Genomic DNA, 14,838 nt, shown 5'->3' with positions numbered 1-14,838 from the left:
GTGATGCATGTAAGCATTTGGCCGTAGCTGGCCTGCAGTTCCACACCTCCCTTTCAGGCCCTGGGTGCCGACCAGCCCAGCCTGTCACCGCCAACACACATGGTGAGGTTCCCAGGTTGGGGCCCAAAGAGACTCTTGCTTCAGCCAAAGCTCCGTGCCCCTGGTGGCATGTCTTGGAGATGACAGCTAGTGGCAGCTTGGGGATGGCAGCCTACTCGCGGAGCTGCTGACTGGCAGACAGGCAGTGACAGGCTGAAGCAGCTGGCATCGTCCTCGAGGCAGATCTTGCACCCCACCCCAAGCCCAGAACCTTCTCTAATGTTTGGGGCCTTAGCAACCAGGGCAAGAGTCCAAATAGAGGCCTCCACACCATGTGTCTAAACAGTACCAAGTACAAACCAAGCTGACAAACTCTTAAATAAAATATGTTCTGTCTTTCTACCTAGACATAACGGTCTGGAAGGCCAGACTTGAATTTAAAATTCTCTGACTTCTTGGAGTTCTGTTCTGGAAGGAAGTAGCGTAGGAGAGTTGGCTCCAGCTGGCGGCCCACCTCCCTTCTCTTTCCATTTCTGGCTCTTCTGTGCAGGAACCCCATACAGAGGTGTGGACACCCTGGGACACATGTGTAAGCAATAGCTACATCGTCCTCTCCTTCACACAGCTGGCGCTTGTCTATCCCTGGGACCTTGGGGATGCACACACAGCTGTGCAGGCTGTCCCCTGTACAGGGCCTCGCAGGTTCCAGAAGTGGGCTTGAGCTGTTCAGATGGGACACGCTGGGGTCCTGAGTATCTGGAAGGGGGTCGAGGATGATGGTAGGAATAGGTTCCTGGTGGGCATGTGCCCTGGCTCTGTGGACTCCTTGCCCTGTGGGGGGGGCATCGCCTGGGGAGGGGCATGGCCAGAGGAAGGCCAGTGCAAGGCTATCTAAGCCTCTGGCACTGCCCAGGTCCCCTGCAAGGGACTGCACTGCCTGTCATGAGCAAACTGGTAAATCCTCACTGGAGACATGTTCCCAAAGGCGAGTCTGAGGCCACACAGGAGCAGCTGGGGGATGGAGAGTGCTTGAGCTGTAGCATCAAGAAGTCCCAGCTCTGCCACGTGTCCGCTATACCCGGGGACCAGCGATACCCCCTCCAGGATCCCTTTCCTCACCTGTAAAATAGGGATGATGGTTTGTGCCTGGAAGGGTTGTCATGGGGAGTAAATGCATTGAGGTGTGTGAAAAAGTTTGTGTCTTGCTTTTGCAAATTGTTCAACTCTACCCTGACCACATCTTGAAGAAGCCCTCTCCGCCACCCCCGATCTCTCACCGTCTTTTTTCTCTGTATAGCACTCGCTGCATCCCAACGTAATGTGCTTATTGTCTCATGTGAGCCCTGGGTGGGCAGGGGCTTGGCCACCCACACCTCCGTCTCCTCAGCGCCCAGCATGGTGCCTGGCACTGAGCAAACACCTGATGTCTATTTGGCTGAATAAAATGTTAAGTTTATTACCATTCACCCGTACTTTCCATCTGTTCACATCACAGCTCTACTGAGCGTCTTCTAAGGGCCAGACTCAGCGCCAGGTTCCCAGGTCGAGATGGCTCAGGAACTTTCCAGACCTCTACAAGCTCGCTGTCCACGGCGAGAGATGAGATGTGGAAATAGGACGAGAACCGCAACAGTGCGACACCCACCGCAAGGAGATATGTGGGGACAAGGTGTCGTCAGAAGCCAGAGGAGGAAGTCAGTTTGTAGTGGGGATGTGGTTGTGCAGGAAAATGACGGATTAGCTGGAAAGGACTTCCAGATGCAGGAACAGCAAATGCACAGGCAGGGAGATGTGGAAAGTCCTAGCGTGCTTTTATCAATATGGCCATAGCATAGGGATGTGGAAGTGGTAAGAGTTGGGGTTGACCAGCAAACCCTGGCAGGCTTTCAGTGTCCCACTAGTGCAGACAGGCAATTCTCAATGTGAATAAGAATCAACTGAGATTTGCTTAGAAATGCAAATTCTCAGGCCTCATCCCAGACCTACTAAATAACTCTGAAGGTGAGGTCCAGAAAATTGTATTTTAACAAACCTTCCAAGAAATTCTGATACACTCTACAGTTTGAGAACCACTGCTTCATCCCATAGGTAGTGAGGAGCCACGGACAGGTTTTAAACAAAGGGGAGGCAGGATGAGACTGCACTTTATTAAGATCACTCATCAGTAGGTGATGATCCAGCAGGAGGATGGATCCAGGCGGTCTAGTGAGAGGCTGCTAAAAGGCCTACATCTGAAAGTTGGCCCCATGTGGACCCTCACCGCCAGCTGGACAGAGCTGCTGTATGCCGCAGGAGAAGAATCTATCTTCATATGTGAGAGGGAAGGGACCACTGAGAAGTCCAAGACCCCTGCTGGGCACAGAGCCTGTTGCCAAGGTGAACACCTGTCACTCAAAGGAAGGGGACACAGCCCTACAGAGGGTCAAAGAAGGGGACCTTGATTGCCATGGCAACATGCCTTCGGGTGGGGCAAAGTTAGCAAATAAGGAGAGCTTGGTGGTCTCCAGGCACCCCAAACCAGGAGGGAGCACCACTGATCCCACAGCCCCAAGACGCTCTTCTGACCCCAACTAGTCCATCATCCCATCCTATGTCTATTTGGGCCCCAAGTGGCAGCTTTCTCCCCTCTGGATCATGAAGCCACTCTCCTTGTCACAGCCTAAGGGTTGGGGGGCTGTCTCCTAGGTTACAGTCTGGGCTCCTGTATCCATGGTGACCTTCCCTCTAGAGGCCCTAAGCTGCAAGACCTGCACATTCTTTTGCCAAGGCTGGGTCTGGGGTTAGTGACCCAGGCCAGTGGCAGGGCTCTCCCACTCTCTCTTCAGCTGGCACAGGGTGGGAGCAGGAGAACTAGGAGGATGCAATTTGTAAGCTTCAACTAGGAGACCCATGCAGAAGGGCACATTAAACAGCCTATCAAAGAGTCCAAACAAGGAAGTTAAGAGCAACTAGGGCCTACCTTGAAGCTCAGGAGAGGGGAAGACAAGAGTAAAGTGTACCCTCAAACCTGGGAGAATGCAAAGTGCAAAGGGCTCTGGAGTCCCAAAGGTCTGGGTGTGAGTTCTGTATCAACACTGAGTTATCTTGAATTTTATCACTTCTGAAGTCTCCTTTTTCATCTGCAAATTGGAGAATAGCATCTACCTCTAAGAGTGACAGTAAAGGTTAAGTGAGGAATTACATTTGAAGTAAGAAGCACAGTGTCTGGCACTACTCTGCATTTTGTCCAAGGGGATGGGGAAATGCTCACTCCTGGGGGGACTCTCCTTGCCCACAGGACACCTAGTGGGGATGAGCAGTGGCTCTGGGGTCAAAAACAACCATGAACACTGATGGACGGTGTGTTATGATTACTATTCATTGTCTGGCAATGGAGTCCTGCCTGGTAAATTGCTTCCTCCAGATAATTTACATTTCCTATTGTCCTTTACTCCACATTCACTTCAATCTGCTAATGGGATGCTTTCTAGAAAGCAAGAACCATGTTGTGCTGTTTTGTTTCCGGCAATGCCTGGCCCAGTCCCTTGCAGGGAGCACCCAAGAATCTTATCATGGATGGGCTGTGGAAATCATGTACTCTGACTTAGTATGCAAGGCAGAAGGTTCTCCTCCCTAGCTTTACCAAGCGCTTGAATGCTTCTAGTGAAGAGGTGCTCAATTCCTGCCCAGGGTGGACCAGCGTCCAGGACTCCGGGGAGGCTGAGCTCCCTGGGGTGGGCAGAAGCTGAATGGGCATCTGCAGAAGATAGAGCTACAGGGAACTCCCAGGGCCACCCCCCTGCCCCCATGCCCTAGCATCCTCCCTTCCCTCCTGCTGAGAACTGATAATAGGAGGTTCTAATTATGTTCTAATTGCTTTCCTCCAGGCAGTTTCTCTGGAGCCAAGGAGTTCAGAGTTCATGAATAAATGAAGAGGGAGGAAGCAGGAAGGGATGTTTATTGATCCACAAATCTCTACCTGTCAGTGTCCTACAAATGCTTGGGCATGCATCTGTGTGCACTTTTGCATACATACATAAAAACACAAAAACACACCCCACAGCCCTCAAACATCGCTCTCTAACAGACCAGTAGGGATATAAACGGAAGGTAACAAGAAGCGTCCTAAGTTGGCATTGGGTCCTTGCCCTGCCTCTGCCCTTAACTTGCAACGTGAGCAAGTCATAGACCACTTCCGGGCTTCAGTTATCCCACCTATAATGTGAGGATGGAGGTGATGTCTGACAGCCCCACTTGGAGAACCCAGACTTTTAGCATGTCAATGGGGAACCATCCAGCTAGACAGAGCTGTGGGCTATGCCCAGTGGGCACTGTCCCCTCCATCCAGATGCCTAATTCGCCAAGCAGCTGGAGGCTCCACAGTAGTGGTGCTGAACACCTGTAGTTGAGTGACATCTCCTTGCTGAGGGGACACCTGCTGGTGAAGAGCAGGGGCTCTGGAGTACGATGTCTGCTCTGCCATTCGCCAGCTATGAGGCCCTCAGCAAGATATTTAAATTTCTTAAGCCTCAATGACTTCATCTGTTAAATGGGAATCGCAGATTATGTGTCCTGAAGATTCACCCAGGGGACATAATAGCTTTAGCCAGGGGGGTGAAGGGTAGTTCCGTGGTAGAATTCTCACCTGCCACGCAGGACACCCGGGTTCGATTCCTGGTCCACGCACTTCCCCCAAAAACAAAGAAACAAGCAAAACAAACAAACAAACAAAATTCAACAAATGGTGCTGCAACAATGGGATACTCACATGGAAAAATAATGACATGTGAACCCACCATACAGCATACAAAAAAAAAAAAAAAGCTTTAGCCAAGTATCTGGCACATAGTTAGCAAATGTGTGATAAATGGTGGTTGTGATCATTATTATTTTTAATATTTCCAACAACTCTGCAATGTACAGACTTTTGCTTTCATTACAGCTGAAGAAACCAAGGCATGGAGAGGGCAAGCAAGTTGTCCGAGGACCAGCCTCCTCTAAACCTGGAGCCTCTGTTCTCAGGTCTTGCTTCACCACTAAGTCTGACTCATGTTTTCTCAGGGGCTAGCACACAGCAGGCGTCCATACATAACGTGCTCCATGACAGAGAAATAGAGCAAAAAATGAGAATGGAAACAGGACTGTGGCCTGTTGGAGATGGGCTGATGGAGGAAGAACTGGACCAAGATCCCCTGCAAGGTCAAAGGGAAGGGCTGGGTCCGAGGGACCCCAGGGCCTCCTTGTCTCCTCACTGCCTGGCACCACGGTGCCCCCAATGATGAGTAGGGATGATGGGGATCCTTGGTACAAGCCATTGAAAGAAATCCTTTTACCACTTCATGAGGCTTCTGGCATCAGCTAGACCCTGCTCTGTCACTGCCTTGCTGTGTGACTTCGGGAAATGACTTCAGTTCTCTGGGCTTCCAGATCCTCATTGAGGAAACGGGGATAAGACGTCCTACTTCTTGGGCTATTGTGAAGATGAGCTGAGATGGCACATGTGAAGCACGGAGATTAAGAATGGAGAGCCCTGGACTCAGACAGCCTGGGTTTGTATCCCACCTCTGCCACTGCCCGATGTAACCACGCTCAGCCTCAGGTTCTACTTCTGTAAAACGGAGATGAAAACTGTACCCACCACGGCGAGGGATAGTGGGGATGAACGAGCTACTGTAGGTAAAGCAGTTTCAACAGTATGAGGCATGTCCTAAGTGCTCAATAAATCCTCCCTATTAGACTATACCACATGCAGAGACCCTGTGGTCCATTTTACACATGGGGAAACAAGCTCCAAGAGGGGCTGGGACTTGCCCAAGATCACGGAGCCGGTTCATGCAGGGCTGGGCCTATCCGGAAGCCAGGTGTCCCCAGGGCCCCTGCTCTAGGCCGCAGCTTCCCCAGCAGTATGGGATGCTTGAATGGATAACCACGAGAACTTTCACGGATTCACTACCATCCTGCTCATGTCTTGAGGACCTTGGGGCAGGGGGTAGGGGCTGAAAATCCCCTCCTCTGTTCTACCTGGTGGCTCCAAGGCTGGCCTGACCCAGTGGGACTTCTCAGTGGGGTGTGCCTGGGGCCAGGGAGGGTTTGACCCACTCCAGGACTGGCTGCAGGGGCCGCAGAAGCAACCCAGGAGCCCGGGACCAGAACACCGTTTGTCAGCCCTGCACGGTGGTGGCGGGCTTGTCTCCATGGCAACAGTGCAGTGTGAAGGCATCCTGGCATCATTAGGGAGCGCACCCGAGTAGTATAAACAGAGGCTGCAGTAGATTACACGCCTATTATGAACAGTCTCGGGCTCTGAGCACTGGTAATTATGCCTAATTGTGCACTTAATTGTGTAATTGAAAACCCACATCTCTCTGGTTCAGGCTGGGGCTGCAGAACTTGCCCCCACCCCCACCCCCCAGCTCCGCCCATCACCTAAAAAAATAGGCTTAGGAGCCAGCCCCTACCCTGAAAATCCCTTCCCTTCTAGAGCAAGAGTGGCACGAGCAGGCGAGGGGATCAAATGCCTTTAGACTCTCAATTCTCCCACTTCTGTGTCAGAAGCTCAGCCACGCTCTGGCATTTGGGGTGGGGGCAGGAAAGGGCATGCTTAAAGCAAAGGATGACAGCTCTTGGAAGACTGGCTCTGGAAGGGCTATACATTGACTCTTCCATGAGAGGGAGTCCTTGAGACCAGGAGGGGCCTGGACCAAAGTCATGTAGCATTTTGGGAGCACTAGGGCTGGGCTACGAGGTCAGTACTGGCATAGAATCAGGTAGGCTGACTCATGGTTCTGCTGCTTGCCAGATGTTTGAACTTGAGTGAATGTTTGCCTCAGTTTCCTCACCTATAAAATGGAGATCATTAAGAGTACCTAAGACTAGGCACTGGGCCTGGTACAAGTAAGTGCTCAAAAATGCTAATCATTTTACTTACTCATAATAGGCAGCATTTTTTTGTTATTTGCTGTCCTCTCAAGACCTGGAACTGCACATCGTGGTTTCCAGGTCCCTGGGAACTTGGAACATCATTAAACTCATAACACGTCCAAGTGGTCACCCAACCTATGCATAAATTCTTAATCACAGTCAGGGAAAGGGATTTCTGCCTTGCCCTGCAGATCCTCTGTAGATATTTTGAAAACCACTGATAAGAGTCCAACACCCTCCCCTACCCCTCAGTTTCACAGACTGGGGAAAGTGAGGCTGGAGGGCCAAGACCAGCCCAAAGCTGCACAGTGATTCCTAGAACCCTGGGATTCCGACTGGCAGCTGAGGGCATATTTGGTACCCCAAGGTGACTCAGCTCCTAAATCCGTGCTCATCACTTTCTGGGCGTGTCACAAACAATTCTTCGATGCAACTCTGGGTGGGGTTAGCTGCGGCAATCCTTATACTCTGTCCCCAGAGGATTTCATCTTTCTGGAGGTCAGGAACCCCAGAGTGCTAACCTCTGGTAGGCCAAGGTTAGCGATGGGTGAGAACCTCCTGGCTCTGAATCCCCATGGGGTGTGTCTTGATTATACAACCAAATATGCCATGTGGGCATCTGGGATGGGGTCAGTAAGGACACTTAGGCAGAAAAACAGACTAGACACCTATGTCCCTGACAACCTGATACCAGGTGTAAAATCTTGAGCAGACCACTGGAGGCAGGGGTCTCCTCCTCTCCCCAGGCCCTGATAACTCCCATCAGTCATAATCGCAAGCACCAAAATAGGTAAACATGGCAGCAACTCTGCTCTCCACCTTTTGAAAAAGGTGTAGAGAGCTCTTGCTGACCCAGAGCTGACACTGAGGCCCAGAGAGAACCAAGTCTTCCTCTCTGATGCCAGGCCCTGTGGCTCTTTTTGTGCCAGGCTCTGTGCTCAGGTCAGTCCCATGAGGTGAGGGCTATTATTATACCCATTTTACTGAAGACAAGATGCAAGCACAGCGAGGCCAAGGTCCCACAGATGAAGCAGAACCACTGCTCCAACTCGGCCTTCCACTAGTTCAGAAAGGTGAGGTGACGTCCCCTTTCCTACTTCACTGTGTTCAGGAGTCACAGAACCTGCTGTACCATTTCAAGGCCTTCAAGGTTATGAACCCTTAGTGAGCTCCTACTCTGCACATCTTATCTCAAAGGAGCCTCCTAACAACTCTGGGGGCACATTACAGACACGCACCAGGGGAAGCTCACAGAGGTCTAGAGCATTGCCCAAAGTCATTCAGTTGACAGAGAAGCAGTGCTGGAACTCAAACCCCAAGCTGACTCCAAAGCCCAAGCTCTTTCCACCCCACTTTCCTGGCTCTTGTTTTGTCAGCTGTTTTGAGAGGCAGGGGCCAGGAGGCCAACCATTAAAACGTGCAACCACAGTTAACTCTTCTAAAACCCAGGTGCTCATTCTCCTGTCCCCAGGCAGGAGCCTGTTTATCAGGGAGGTTTGCTTGCTGCCTGAGGCTCCCCCTGTCCCCAAATCACCATCCCTCTCTATGTCAGGGCACTGGGACTGGACAACTTGGGCCCAGAGTTACTCCCTGGCCTGGAATTAACTTTAAAAAACACATCTCTGAGGAGCATTATTCACAATAGCCAAAACGTGTTAACAATCCAAGCATCCAGCCGCAGATAGCTAGATAAACAAAATGTGGTGTATCCATACAATGGAACATTATTCAACCATAAAAAGGAGTGACATTCTGATCCATGTCACAACATGGATGAACCTAGAAAGCATTATACTAAGTGAAAAAAGCTAGACACAAAAGGACAAATATGGTACGATTTCACTTACATATAATATCTAGAATATGCAAATACATGGAGGCAGAAGGTAGATTGAGAGGTCACCAGGAGCCAGGGAGAGGAATGGAGAGTTATTGTTTAATGGGTACAGAATTCTTGTCTGGGGTGATGAAAAAATTCTGGCAATGGATTATGGTAATGGTAACACAACATTGAAAATGTAACGATGATACCAAATTATATACTTAAAGATGGTTAAAATGGCTAATTTTATGTCATACATATGTTACCATAATAAAATTTAAAAAGGAAAGAAACAACAACGCCCCCCCATCTCTGGTTTCAGTCTGCCTTCCCGTCACCTACCTTTCCCTGAAACTAGAGGAGAGACACATTCCAATGATCAGAGCTGACTACATCTCCTTGGTCCAGATTTTACAACTATTCTCAAATCTCTCCTTGAGCACTCTTCCGAAGCCCAGACTGTATCTCCTGTTTCCTTGATGACAAGTCATTTCCCTCCTCTAAACCTCAGTCTGTGCCCATAGTAAATGGGTGTAAAAACCAAAGCTGTCTCATAAAACGGCTACGAGGGTTGATAAGTCCTCAATACAGATTAGTTTCTTTCCTGGGTATCTTTTTCTAAACCAATTTCATGGCTTCCTTAAGCTCAATAATAGGGTTTGGAGGGGGGAGAAATTGGGGGTAGAGATAGCAGTGGGCTTAAGCAAGCAGTTCAGACCTGGCATTTTAGCAACAACCCCTTCTGGCTGAGGGAAGCTCTGGATTTCTTGACCTGCTTCCATGTTCAGCTCCCCCTGTGTGGGGAGCAGTGTGGCATGCAGGGTGAAGGCAGAAGGCTGTGGGGTCTTCATTCTGCATTTACTATTTATGTGGCTGTGGACTCACTGGTATCAAGGGACAAGATACAGTGCCTGGACAGTGCCTGGCTCATAGCAGTCCCCAAACGAGAGGAAGTTATTAGAAGTGAGTGTCCAAGTCTCAAGGCAAATAGCTAACGGCGATGCAGTTGGGGTTGTTGTTCTGATTACTTTACAGAAAAGGATGTGGAGAATCAGAGAGGGTAAGGGGCTTTCTGGAAGTCACAAAGCAAAGCAGCAATGTCTGTCTGACTCCAGCGCGTCCAGCCCCTGTGCGGCATTTCAGAGCAGTTGCCATTTATGGGGTGCTTACCTCAATATATTCCCCCCCACCCCCCGCAAAGAGCAGAACCATGGCCCTCACCCTGCCCTTGCTCCCGGAGGCCCACTTCTTCACCCCGCCTTGCTCCGCCCATCTCGTAAGAGCCTTGAGGGCTGTCTGACTTCGGTCTGTTCATCTGCAAAAGAGAACTGACCACCCCAGCTCCACTTTGACCAAAGCGGTGTGAGGCATGAGGATCAAAAAAACCTTGGCCAGTTTCAGGATCCTGACTCTGAAGCCTGGCCCAAAGATCTTAACCACCCAGGGCAGAGCCAGACCTGCTGAGGAAGCCAGGAACTGGCAGCCACAGCTGCTTCAGAGCGCAGGTCCCTGCTGGAGCCCATCTCCCTCCAGTCCTCACCATCACTAAAGCTAATAACGACATCAATCAGGTTGACCATGTTTCACACCATTACTCGCCGCTCAGCAAGAAGCTACACATTTCCCCCACTCACCCATCACCTTGCAGAAAGCAAAGAGCTTTCCAGAAGGGAAGAGAATGAAACCCATCTTTTCTAAGTACCTACTAAGTGCCAGGCACGCAGCTAAGTTTGTTCTATGACCTCGTGAGGCAGGGACGACTCTCTCTTTTGCAGAGGAAGACACTGGGGTCCAGGAGTGATGGCATGTATCCCAGGTCAATGAAGAACTGGGAAGAGAATAATCACAGCAGTGATGCATGCACTACATGCCAGGCCCTGCACATGAGCTCATTGGAAGATTATTTCCATTTCCAAGAAGAGGAAGCTGAGGTTTAGAGCAGCAAACAGACATGTAAGGTCACACACTGATTAAACGTGAGCAGCATACAGCAGATCTCTGCTCAGGCAGAAGAATGCTGGCATCCTGGTTCCATCACTGATTCAGTGACCTAGGCAGACCCTGTCACCCTTCTGAGCCTCGGTTTCCCCATCCGAAAAGGGAGATAAAACCATCTGTCCCATTGTGTGGAATAACAATAAGATGAAGAGTGAGGAAAAACAGTAAAAGAGCTAACATTTACTGATCATTTAACATGTACCAGGCACTTTGCCAAGCACTCTACATATGTAAGCTCATTTGGTTAAATGAGGTAATGCATATAAAGTGCTTAGCACAGGACTCCAGAAATGGGAGTGATAATGATGATGATGAAGAAATTGATGATGGTTCCCTAGGGCGAACCTCCCTGTACGTCATCCTAGAGGAAGAATAGAGTGGCCTGTAAGATTTCAGGAAAGAGGTTGGATTAGGAAGGAAGGCCAGGGTTTGGGTGGGAAAAGGAAAAGGAAAATGCACACCAATCAGTGAGAGAAGAGGGTTAATAGCATCATCAATAAAACATGCCAAATAGAACCTGGGGAAGCAAGGGACTCCAGATATTCTACAGAACAGAACCAGACACAGAAGAAGCAAAACCTCCACATCAGCCCAGCTAACACCCCAGAGTCCTGCATGGGCAGAGCTGGTAAAACTTAAGAGAGCCAGACCAGTGGTTCTTCCCATTTCACAGATGAAAAACACGAGGCCTTCAGCAAGGAAGAGACTTGCCCAAGTGTGCAGGAAGTCAGTGGCAGAGCTGGCCTTGCATGGAGGCCTCCTGAGTCTCAGCCCAGTGCCCAAATACCTGCTCCTTCCCACAAAGGAGAGTTGGGGGTGGGGGGAGGGTAGTGGGATAGATCTGGGCCACAATTCCACAGAAACATCCCACAGTATAAATCATTAAGATGGTAACAATAAGAAACTATAGTTTGTTGGGTGCTCATGCTCTGGCTGGCACAGTGCTAAGTTCATTTTTCATATTTAATCCACATAACAACCCCAAGATTTAGGAACTATTTTTATTGTCTACTTAGCAGATGACAAAACTGTGGTTTGGGGTGGGGGTGGGGGTGTGATAAGCAACTTGTCCAATTGTCCGATATGACACAGCTAGAAAGTGACAGAGCTGGCACTTGAAGCCAGATCCATTCTGATCTGTCAGACTCCAGAGACTTGACTACTTTCCTCCACTTCCCCACCTGAATGGCATGACCCCCCACCTGCTTTGCCCACCCCCCAGCACTCCTTCACACCTACTCTACACAAAGCAAGTCTATCCCAATTACAGAAGTGTTTAGAATTGGCCAGTTTTATTGAAACGATTAAACCCCATTAAAAAAACGGCACAGTTCTTCCTCTTTTTAAGTATTCAGCTGGAAAACATTTAACAGCCTCTTCCTTACCCATCTCTTTCAGTTCGATGAGAAAACTAAGGCTCCCTCTTAGCCTCAGAATGGTGAATTTCAGCATCCCGGGAGCACATTACAGCCATGGTAGGTGACAGGAGCAGGGGCTCCTGGGGCTCCGCCACAGCTGAAGGGACCCACTCCGCAATCAGCCCAGACAGAACAACTGAACCAAGAAGTCAACTTTCAATTTCTTCCTTGGAGCACCTCCCCAAATGATCTTATCTCCTTCATAAGCTGCCCCAAAGTCATCTAGCCAGAATCCCAGCCAGATCTTATCTGACTCCAGAGCCACTGGTGCTAGTGAAATCCCCTCAATGAAGCGCGGGTATAGCTTAGCTGGGAGGGGGCAGGGTGACCACGTCCACCACCAGCCTCACTCTGCAGAGAGGTAAGCCCCCCCCAAGGGACCCCTGACCTACAAGGGCTAGAACTCCTTATTCTACAATTAAGAAGGCACTAGAGAATGCAGGCCAGTTGCCTAGATCCAAAGCCTGGCTCCTAGCTATAGAACCACGGGAGCAAGTTACTTCACCTCTTCTATAAAATGTAAATAATAATACTACATTATGAGGATTAAATGAATACATGGAAAAGTAGTTAAGAGAGTAGCTGGCACCTAGTAAGTGCTCCCATTGTTACTATATCAACAGAGAACGAGCCTGGGAACAAACTGTTAGTGGTTCTTGCTCCTGGAAGACAGGACTGGCATAAAGGGAAGGGAACTTACTTGCATCTCCTGCTCTGCTGGATTATTTACCATTTATGTATACTATTTCTCTTTTAAAATAGTTTAAAATTTAAAAACTAACAAACACAGAAAAAGAACGTGTAAGGATTTAACATTTCCTGCCATTTTATGTTCCTCAAAGTAGATAAAGAAGGGCGTTTCTACTATGAGCCTCAGGCTGCCAAATAACTGATTCATTCGCTTATTCTACAAATATTAACAGAAAGCCAGGCAATGTTTCAGCTGCTGAGAACTTAGCAGGGAACAAAACAGACCATCTCTGCTCTTCTGGTGCTCCCAGACCCCCTCTAGACCCCTCAGGGATGCCCATTTTACAGATAGGCAGGCCAAGGCCAGGGGGAAACCCCCTGCTGGGAGCCCGGCTGGGAGCAGGGTCAAAATCCTCAGCCAGGGTAGGCAGGAGACCCTGGTTTCTCCTTAAGCGCCCTCCCAAATTCACCTGCCAAGACCTGACCTGAAGCCCCCCAATGCATTCCAATGGTCTCCCGGAGACAAGGTCCTGTGTTCCCTAACTTGGCGCAGGCCTCATGTCCCCAGCTGCTCCGATCCTCCCCAGGGCACCTGAGCCACCCAGGCAGAGGAGCTGCCTGTCCTCACTCCAGCTAGCTCTAGTGGAACGCCCATGGCCACAGCGACCAGAGCCAAAGCGGGGAGGAAGTTCTAGTGCCAGCGCGCGAGTTAGACCCGCTAAGGATCAGGCAGCTGCTCGTGACCCTCTCCAGAGAGATGCCTCTCCACTCCCATGCCTACCCAGTTGGGGGTGGGGAGGTGTGGGGGAGTGGGGGTGTGGGGAGAAAGGGCGAAAGGAGGAAGCAAGCACAAAGGAGGGTGAGATCCCCACATACACGGTGTAAAGGAACCTAAAATGGTCAGAGACCTGGAGACACACACCAAGGAGAAACCTAGTGAGAGGGACACAGAGGAGCAAAGACTTTGTGAGAAATACTCACACGGGTAAAAACCAGGGGCAGAAACCCAGAGGAGACCCACGCAAAGAAGCAATCCGGAGGGAAATGCACTGGCAGGAACCTCAACACATCCTAAGACCAGCTTCGGACACACCCCCAGCTCCAGAGAGCCACAGACCCACAGCGCACCCCCAAACCGAAGGCCACTCGCACCGCACGAGGCAGACGTGCGGACCCTCAGGCGCGGGCCGGGCCGGGGACTCGCGCAGAAGACGCACTAGGGGACCCGGAGAGCGCCAGGCACAGCCGCAAGAAGCGCACACAAAGAGACAGTCCGGCCAACAGGAGCAGGCTCCGCCCGTCCCCTCCCGGAGTCCAGTCCACCCCCCCAACCCGGGGCACTGGCACCAGGCACACCCACCCACAAGACACACGATTCCACCCGCACGTTCCGGACCCCGCCCCGCCGCGCCCCACCCTGCCCTGGCGGCCCGGCGCGCGGCGCTCACCAGCTGCAGGCAGCAGAAGGCGACAAGCGTGCAGCGCCCACTGCACTTGCCCATGGCTCCCGGGGCCGCGCCGGCCGCCTGCCGCGGCGCTCCCTCCTTCTCGGCGGCCGCCGCCTGATCCGCGCCGCGCGGGTTCCGCGTCTTTCCCGCTGGGTGTCCCGGGCGGCGGGTCCGGGCACCTAGGGCCGGGACCGGGAGCGCCAGGTCCCTAGGGCTAGGGTCGGCCACCCGCGCACTGAGTCCATGGTTCGTCCGCCCGCGCGCAGGGTCGGCTGCGCCGCGTCTCCTTTGTCTGGCCCGCCGGCCGCCAGGCGCGCCTCCTGCCCCGGGGCTGCTGGCGGGGAAAGCGGAGTGTGGAGCGCAAGCACGGAGCGCAGCGCAGCGCACAGCAGCAGTGCCCAGTTGGGGCAGTAGCCCCGGCGCTTGGCGGCCGCGGCTTCCCAGTCCCACCACGCGGCTTTGCCGCCGCCGCCACCGAAACCAAGGGAGCAGAGCGGAGGGAGGGGCGTGGCAGCGCGGCCCT

The 14,838-nt window shown here is 51.4% G+C and overlaps 1 protein-coding gene across 1 annotated transcript in view; it reads right to left on the bottom strand.

The window, feature by feature from the left end:
* The window catches only part of NKAIN1 (sodium/potassium transporting ATPase interacting 1), a 43,831-nt gene extending 29,424 nt beyond the window's left edge, over positions 1-14,407 (bottom strand). Inside the window, exon 1 of the mRNA XM_077137344.1 lies at positions 14,316-14,407. Coding sequence (XP_076993459.1) covers positions 14,316-14,369 — 54 coding nt within the window. The 5' untranslated portion in view covers positions 14,370-14,407. The remainder of the gene's footprint in view (positions 1-14,315) is intronic.
* Positions 14,408-14,838: the final 431 nt, after the last annotated feature.

Source organism: Tamandua tetradactyla, chromosome 2 (assembly GCF_023851605.1).
Source record: "Tamandua tetradactyla isolate mTamTet1 chromosome 2, mTamTet1.pri, whole genome shotgun sequence".
Taxonomy (NCBI): Eukaryota; Metazoa; Chordata; class Mammalia; order Pilosa; family Myrmecophagidae; genus Tamandua; species Tamandua tetradactyla.
Note: the sequence above shows the minus strand (reverse complement) of the source record. Positions and strands in the feature narration are given on the sequence as shown.